The 8,549-nt window shown below is 39.6% G+C and overlaps 1 protein-coding gene across 1 annotated transcript; it reads right to left on the bottom strand.

Moving 5' to 3' along the window:
• Window positions 1-250: 250 nt before the first annotated feature.
• ECHDC3 (enoyl-CoA hydratase domain containing 3) lies at window positions 251-8,533 on the bottom strand. The gene is made up of 5 exons (XM_026091282.1): window positions 8,334-8,533; window positions 8,048-8,169; window positions 5,383-5,480; window positions 2,311-2,511; window positions 251-746 (listed from the first exon to the last, which is right to left on the bottom strand). The coding sequence occupies exons 2-5, from the start codon at window positions 8,118-8,120 to the stop codon at window positions 417-419; spliced, it is 702 nt and encodes a 233-aa protein (XP_025947067.1). The 5' UTR covers window positions 8,121-8,169; window positions 8,334-8,533; the 3' UTR covers window positions 251-416.
• Between the last annotated feature and the right edge of the window lie 16 nt (window positions 8,534-8,549).

The raw sequence follows: 8,549 nt of genomic DNA, 5'->3' as shown, positions 1-8,549 counted from the left end.
AGGCTTTTGTCTGTATCATACTGTACATTAACAGTGAAATCAGTTACGATATATCTATGTGCAACTGTCCTCTCTGGAATGAATGCAAACCCTTTATTTCTCTATTAATAATAACAAGTGGAAATTCTCATCTAGAACTAGAGGGACAGGTACTGACAGACTCTGAGTGCTCTTCTGATCCCTGTGATGCCCTAAGTAACCTGGAACATACCAAACTTATTATTAGATGAGTTTCACTGCTAAAAAGRCCCATTTGGTTTGATTTTTTTTTAAATTTATTATATACTTAGAAAGAATTTATTGTGGCTTTGGCATATATAAGAAGTTTTACTTTTAGTAACAGCAAAAATATAGTTCCCAAAGGCAACTGCGTGGAGAATCATGAAGTGCAGCTAAGCTTAGCTTAGAGACAGGATTCATTTCTTCTGATCCAGAGAATGTGACCAGACAGGCTTACGTTTCTGAATAAAGGCTTCAATACCTTCTTGCCCATCTCTCAATGTCAAATTGTCTACCATGACCTGGGCAGTGATTTTATAAGCAGTATCAAGGTCCTGTGTCATCTGTCTGTAAAAGGTGGCTTTCCCCAATGCCAGGACAGACTTGCTGCTTTTGCATATCTTGTGAGAGATTTTCATGGTCTCTTCTTCTAGCTTGTCTTCTGGTACCACCTTGCTGACAAGCCCGTGCATTAATGCTTCTTGGGCAGAAAGAGGTTCACCCGTGAAAAGCATCTCTAATGCCACCTGAACAGGAAAAAAAAAAATTGTATTAAGTATATTCAGCTTCCTTATTGCTTTGGTTYGTCTGAGGAATTTCAGCTTCTTCCTTCAAGTATAAGTTGCTTGTACTTGAAGGAAGTGAAGAGGTTTCTACAAGAGAAGGACTGGGTCTAGAGTGGGCCTTTTTTCAGAACTGCCCACTTTTCAGAACTGTTGTCCTAGGCTGATGCATCCGTGTTTCTTTTCAAAAGCTCAGAACCTCTAGTGATTGCAGTAGGAATCAGGAGAGATGTGGATACTACGTCAAATGACTAAGTATCCATGACTTAGTATCACTAAGTCAAATGACTGAATTCAGTATTTTAAACTGAGCGTATAATAGTAAATAAACAGAGACTTCCTCAGTCAATACATAGATTTGAAAATATCYGTCTTAGTTTAAGTTTGGTCTGGGTGTTTTTAAAAACATCCCTCTTATAGTTGTACCTATCCCAGTCTCCTGTTGCTTCCAGCATCCTATACTTGAAGTTTCAAATTAAAATATCCAAATACTCAGCTGACTAATTGATGCTATACATACACTGAGAAGTTTTTTCTGTGACCCCAGATGCACTTGGCTGATACCATGAATTRTAAGACTCGATTATCCTTATTAGCATCTTCACTCTGTTGCTACAGACAATCATCTTGGCAATATTTCATTTGATAAGAGGTAAAATCAGTAATCCTGAGAAGTGCAGGAARATTTCTTGCTACTCTTAAAAGTAGCAGAGAAAAGTATACCCTACACATTTTAAAAAGATAATTGTAAAATCAGAAACACTAATTCAGAATCAGCTGTAACTGTACAGTCTAGCATGCTTTTTCAGAAACACAAATAGGCTACATTTGAACATGACAGCATTATAAATAGGAAATTAAAGTTTTTATCCAGCAATTGGATCTGTGCAGGTAAGTCCCTGCATCTCAGCAGTGCCCTGCTGGCCTTGAAGAACATGAGTCTGCCCACATGAATCCAACTGGATCAGAACTTAAAACTTCATTTCTCGGTCAAGGCTTTTCAGATCATACTACTGTTTATGCAGTGAGAGATGTGTAGTCACAATCAGTAGGAAATAGAGCAGGAGGGAGGCATATGAGGGTTTTAGATACTATTTAAAGCATCTTGATCTAAACCCAGGCAGAGCATGCTGACAATGAAATATCACTGCCTGGCAAGAGTTGATACCTCAGTGGACTGATATCCTGAGTTTGCAGGGGTTTCTCACCAGGGGAGAACATCTTTCTTTSTCTAAAGTCCAGAGCTGTCTGTTGGAAAGGAAAGCGGTTGCTGTGCTGGAGTGCTGCTGGTGCGAGTCCCTGCTGATTGAAATCAGAAYGGTAGGAAGCTGCTCTCCCTGAACAGAGGTCATCCCTTTCTTACTTAGTCCCAGTCCACAGAATTTGTTCTGAGTATGTCTTTGGGAATGGATTATTTTGAATGTTCTACTGCAGAAAATGAAGTTTAGGTAATGAAACTAAAACTCCTAACCGGATCCTACTTCTTGCAAAATCGCAAAGAATAACTGGGAAGGAAGCCTATGCCTACCTTTCTTGGAAGAGATCTGCCCAAGGCCACACCTGGGGTGGAGCAAAACAGCCCGATGTTTACTCCAGGAGTAGCAAATTGGGATTTCTCACTTGCCACTGCAATGTCACAGCTTGCCACTAGCTGACAGCCTGCTGCTGTAGCCAAGCCATTTACTTTGGCAATCACAGGTACTGGAAGCTTCTGGATTAAAGTCATAACCTGTAGGCAGAAAAGAAAGCAGTCAGTTAGCCACTGAAGTTTAAGCACTGGATGTTCTAAAACTTGCAGTTGCTTCACAAGCTTGATGTCACTGTTTGTATTTCCCAGCTTCATCAACTGGAGTTTAATGACAGATGTAAGCTCTCCCTGCAAAACCTGCCTCAGTCTGCTTTAATGCACAGAAACAATGCTGGCCCAGGAGCTGCACAGCTGTGCTTACGTAGCACTGGTTAATCCTGGCAGCTCCGATGGAAAGCACAAGAACGAACGGCAGACACCTGAGTATTAGCTCTGCACGGAGCTCGGGTGTCTCTGCACTGTAGGCCCTGTGCTGCTGGCTGAGCTAAGATGTATATCTAAGACAAACCCTCCCCACCTTCATTACCGCCTGTAATGGAAAACTGACTGTGTAATCAAGGAATTGCGGCAAGGAATTCTGTACGGCGTGTCCCATTTTCTGAGGCTGGATAGCCAGCTTTTAGAGAGCTGAAGTTAAGAGAGATGAATCTGCCTAACTTTTCTAACTCAGTTTCTTCTTCCAAAAAGCAGGGGATCAAACTCACCTAATTTAATGCTTGCAGATACAGAACACTATTTAACTGATTACTGTTATTACCTGGATTAAAGAATTCTCATATTAGCACAGTGTAGCAAGATAACAAGTTTTCATTTGCTAATTCATTTTCACCAATGGATGAAGCCTAGTAAGTTTTACGTCCCTTAGGTAAAAAAAAATAAATTCAGTTTTGAATTTGGCCAGCCTTTGTCTCAGTTTTTCTATTTTTGTTTAAAAACAATTTTAAGCGCATCTTGAAAAGCAAACAACAAACGAGTAAGAGTACATGCATGTGTGCAGAGAAACACAGAGAGAATACTGTTTGTGGTTTTAAAAATTTTAAGTCAAATGCTTCTTTAAAAAATCCCTGGTACTTACGGTTTTGTTTTTGAAAAGCCTCTGGAGAAGTGATATTCATACCTGTCTCGAACTTGYGTGTGGAGAGCACTTAGTTCTTGGATACTGTATTTTATATACTATTGCTAGCTTTGTCATACACATGGGGAATCAGAGGCATAGGCAGCTGAGGTGACCTGCCCTAGATTACCAGTCACAGACAGACACGAAAGCCAAGCTGCCTGAATACCAGCCCAATGCTCTGGACCCACGGGGCCACAAAGTTGTGGGCATGTCATTTAGGATAGGATCCATTCTACTTAACTTAGGTATCTAAATTTGAAAAGACATACTCCCTTTTCTGGAAGCCTTCAAAAGTACCTGTCTTTCTCTGCGGACCAAAAAGCAAAGTCAGTTACTTTACCAGACAACTAAAATGTAGATAGGTTTGGATCCTATACAAAGCCTAAATTAACTTCTGTATTTCTCAGTTTGTCTGTAAAGTGTCATTACTATTTATCATGAGATCTTCTTCCTACAAAGGAATAACACTGAGTTGTGATTTATGAGAAAAATTTAAATCCCTTTAGGAATCTCAGGTAGGAAGTGTAAAGCACTTTTATCATTACCACCATCATCATCAGAAAAGGGATTACATCAAACGTCACTTCATCTCTAACATTTCATTTCTTCTTTGCCAATTTCATGGTCTCAGGAATATTTATCTGAGATGTGGTACCTCATTTTTTATATATAATGATGGCTTCCTTACTAAATTTACTACACAGTAGTGCACTGTTCTCACAAAGAAACATTTAACTCTACACACTGATATTCTGTTATTTTTTGCTTTTTTCCTTTATTAGATCTAAACCTAGCTTGCTATACTTGCCATTAATCCTGCATATAGCTCCGATGCTAGAAATACATAAGGGATGATTTAAGTTCCTTTGGTTCTTAAAGTGAGAAATTTACAAACTCTTGATTTCATGCTACACGGAATAAATTCTACGTTTCTTCTGTCTGATCCTTCCTATTCTGTGACCCAGAAGCTGTATGGTTCAGTTTTCCACTGACCACACTGTAGTATGCTGCCCACAAAGAGGTAGGCACAAATGTGGCTGAATGACAAATTAGTCCCGTCATCAGAAAGGAGCAAAGGTCTCAGTTTAATATTAATTTTGCAGTTGCAGGGAATTGTAAGTGAGAAATACAGGCAAAGTTGCAAGGATTATTGCTACATATTACACTAAAGCGCCTTCAGTGGTAACTTTCACAGATAGCTTTTAGAGCATTTGTTAAATATGAGTGAAGGCAGCTTGACAGTGTGTATAAGGATCATTATTTCTATTGGAGGAACCAGAAAAGAAATCTAAAATTATTTTTTGTATTCACACTGAGCAGGATTAGGGGGCAAATTCTAGTGCCATTACAAAGGGCTTTTTGCCATTGTCTCCAAAGGCTCCCAGATTCGCTTTAAGTTCCCGACTTCCAGGGCTGTGCCTCTGCAACAAGAACTTGTGTGTTCTGCTGACCATCCAACCAGAAAGTCACAGATGTGTTCTGATATATTACTTTCACAGTCTACTTAATGTTTCAGCTGGTCTTGAGTTACTAGCTACATGCTGGGAAGGAACATTAGATCACAAGTGGCATGAAGTTGGATAATCCTGTATTTTTAGGAAAGATACTACACAAATACTCAGCTGCAAGGAACATGCAATGACTGTACCCATTTTACGACACCTATACATTGACATTCTAGCATTTTTATTTGCACATAGAGAAAGAAATCCAGGGAAAACATAATTTGACCAGGATCAGGTATTAAAACGGCAGAACAGCAAACAGCAGGAAATCCAGAGCAACAGCCTGTGCTCCAGCCAGCAGATGAGCAATGCTGATCCTACTTAAACCAATTTCATTGCTTGCTCTTAATACCAGGCAAAAGGGGTTGGCATTTGTGAAGAACTGCTTACCTCTGCACAAAGTTCAAATACTTTGGAATGATGCTTCGCATCTTCTTCACTTGACAGTTCCTTTAAATCGTGACCAGAACAAAATACGGGTCCTTCAGCTGTAAAGGATTTCATGAAATGGAGGTTTAAAAATAGTTGTCAATCTGAATTACTTCAGAAACCAGAGGTAGTGGCAGTATCAATGTCCTACTTGTTAAAGGTATAGAGTTATCAATAATGGTAAAAAGAAGGAGCCTGGAAAGGGGTGGAGAATTTTACATGGAGTTCCTAAATACTGCATTCTGGCTTTTATAATAATTTTTAATTGCCAGCATGAAATATTTAACCACATTAACACCAACAAACATTTTTAGAAGCCTAGTTTGTCTTCCATTCCAAGTTAACTTGGTTAAAAATAAGGCACTTTACACCCCCGAGCCCAGTTTTTCATAAGATACTGTGCTAAACTGCTTCTTGGCACAATGTAAACTAGTCAGCTGGAGCAAGGAGGGACTGCTCTGCTTCCAGACTAGTAACTACAGTTATTCCCTATTTAGTTAGTGCTCTGCATCCAAAATTAATGATTAACTTCTGCTAAATAAACATCAAGATTTTGGTGTCATGGTGTTCAAGGCTACAATGGACAAGAAGGTCTTTCAGCTAGAGGAGAGCCAGAAAGGTTGTTTGGGCTTCTGCTCCTCCACTGCTCAAACCATCATCTAGGCAATTCCACGCGGTTCCAGCTTTTGTGCCTTTGCTGATTATGGTTCTGCTGCTGGACAGATGCACAGACATCTCTTGGACTTAAGTGCTGGAAACTTAGGCTTCTCCAGGGCTTGGGTGGGAACAGAGTATGATACTATGGGCCTAAGTTTTGGATTTGCTYGTCTGAAGTGGCAGCATAGATCAAAGATCAAAGCATAGATCACTACCTCCACAATAGTATTCCTCTCTCATAAGGATATCTGCTGTAAGAATAAACTGATCTGAAGCTTTTGAAGCCTTCAGAGCTTTTTAGGTATTTATATGGACATGATACTTCCAACTGCAACAACTGTGCAGACACAACCTTACTTATGCATTTGTTCCTTATAGACCAGATTACTGTAACACGATATATCTAGAAATAACCACACACTTAACATCAACTTGTTGGATCAGCAACACATTATCTGAAAACTAATCAGATCTGTTTACGTCTCATTAAAGAAGAATCCACTGCAAGGTCTGTGTCAAAGATTCAAAGCATCCCCTGACAAGTCTTTCATTTTCTTTAGAGGTCTTCTTTTGCATTCCACTCAGCAGTGGAATCGCAAATCAACAGGAAYGTGCAATTTATTTTTAATTGAAATTAAAACGGGAAAACAAACCACTGCACTTCCAAACCATTGTACTCCCAAATAAGAATCTGAAATGTTTCATACAATTTGTTACTGCTTTTTGAAATTTTGAATGTATGTATTTATTTCTTCTGTACATTTAACCATCCATTCTTGGGAAAAAAGAAAGGACACAGGCTATAAAAATAGAGGACACAGGCTCTTCATAATACTGGGTCTAACCTGTGGAACTTATTCTTCCAAGAGCTGGAAGTGGAGAATAGATTTTCAGAATTAAGGGAAAAAACTCACCTCAGAAGTTAACATACTTCTATTCTCATATGCGTGCACTTACACAGGTGTGCACAGTGTTTCCCTCTCAGTACAGGAAACTACAGCATTCTAAATTAATCAAGCTCCTAGATGTTCAAAAGGGGGAAAAAAGATTATCTTAAAATATCACAGGAAAAAAGATAGCTTAAGAACAGCTCAATGTTTATTGTATTTAAAAACTCTACAGATAAATACCTAACTGGAAGAAATCTATAATAGGCTCTGAGAGACAATGTTCTACATCTGCAGTTCATCGGTGACTGCAGCATCAGTATTATGGTCTCTCCTTTGCTGGAGAGTTTTAAAAACAGTTTTGACAAACCACTGGCAAAGGTAACATAGGATGATCCTATGATTAGAGCAGGTTTAGACTAGGGGAACAGACCACATGATTTGAAGAAACCTTTTATACTTTGTTTATTGTGATCCCACAATTCTGCCACTGAAGGCAATGAAAGTGATGGAAGCTCAGCCTGTTTTTTTTTTTTTTTTTTTTACACACACACAAAAAAGAATTAGAAATGTTTCTTCTGTAATTTGACAACCATTAGAACCTTTTTTAAATTGTTGAAACTGTCATCTATATATAGTTTTAAAACCAATTATTTAATCTACTGATTATTTAAGAAAAGAAGAAAGCAAGCTTATGTGAACATACTATGTAACCTGACTGAAATACTAACATTTTGAAAAGGGTTTCTACAGTGTTTCTTGTTAGCAATGTTAATTATCAACAAAAATAGACAGTCAATTGTTAATGTCATGTTCAAGAATGAGGAAGTAAGTATATGGAAGTGGAACGTGGGATGAATATAAAAAAAACAGCAAGAAAGCAAAGTCTGAATGGTGAAGGCACACATGAGATACCCTTTATGTTCCTGGCTAGTTGTAAAGAAAATAAAATGTAAGTCCCTTCCTGTTCTATTTTCTGTAATTGTGTGATACACTTAGCTTTAAACTCTGTATTATTCCGTTTCTTCTTCTTCCCTCTGTCCCCCCTGTTCTCTTCCATCCGCCTTAACTCAAGGAAATACCTGAAATGATAATAACTCTGAGATCTTTGCTTTTGATGTCATGCAGGAGGTCTTCCTGAAGCGACTGCAGCATAGACAGCGACAGAGCATTTCTTTTCTTTGGATTGTTCAAGATAATGTTTCTGTAAAAATAAAAGGAGGATTACTATAAAAACTGCATTCAAAGCCTCAGCGAAAGTAAGGCTGAACTCCTGACACTGCTAAAATATATTTGTATTTCAGAACCCCATGAGGCTTTGGAGGGGACTGGAGGCCTTTTCGCTGGCGAATCCAATGAACGCCTCACCTCCGTTATTGTTGGATTTTGCTCCCCAGAAGCCGTTTCTGGGCAGCCTGTCACAGAAGTGCTGTCCGCCTGTGGGCGCGGGAAAGGGCAAGGCCAAGGGAGGGAGGGGACAAGCTGCAAGGCCCCGGAGAGGCCCCGGAGAGGCCCCGGGGCGGCCGCTGCTGCGGCGGGAGGCACCGTTCGCTGCCGGCGCCCCCGCCGCCGTTCCCCGCCGCG

The sequence above is a fragment of the Apteryx rowi genome, unplaced genomic scaffold, assembly GCF_003343035.1.
Source record: "Apteryx rowi isolate R43461 unplaced genomic scaffold, aptRow1 scaffold_9, whole genome shotgun sequence".
NCBI classification, from domain to species: Eukaryota; Metazoa; Chordata; class Aves; order Apterygiformes; family Apterygidae; genus Apteryx; species Apteryx rowi.
This window is presented reverse-complemented; position numbering and strand designations above follow the sequence as displayed.

Coding starts and splice junctions, on each gene's coding strand:
- ECHDC3 (XM_026091282.1), bottom strand. CDS start 8,120: ATGCTGCAGTCGCTTCAGGAAGACCTCCTGCATGACATCAAAAGCAAA. Junction 5,481..8,047: donor CAGAGTTATTATCATTTCAG/GTATTTCCTTGA, acceptor AATCCTTTACAG/CTGAAGGACCCGTATTTTGT. Junction 2,512..5,382: donor TATTTGAACTTTGTGCAGAG/GTAAGCAGTTCT, acceptor TTCTGCCTACAG/GTTATGACTTTAATCCAGAA.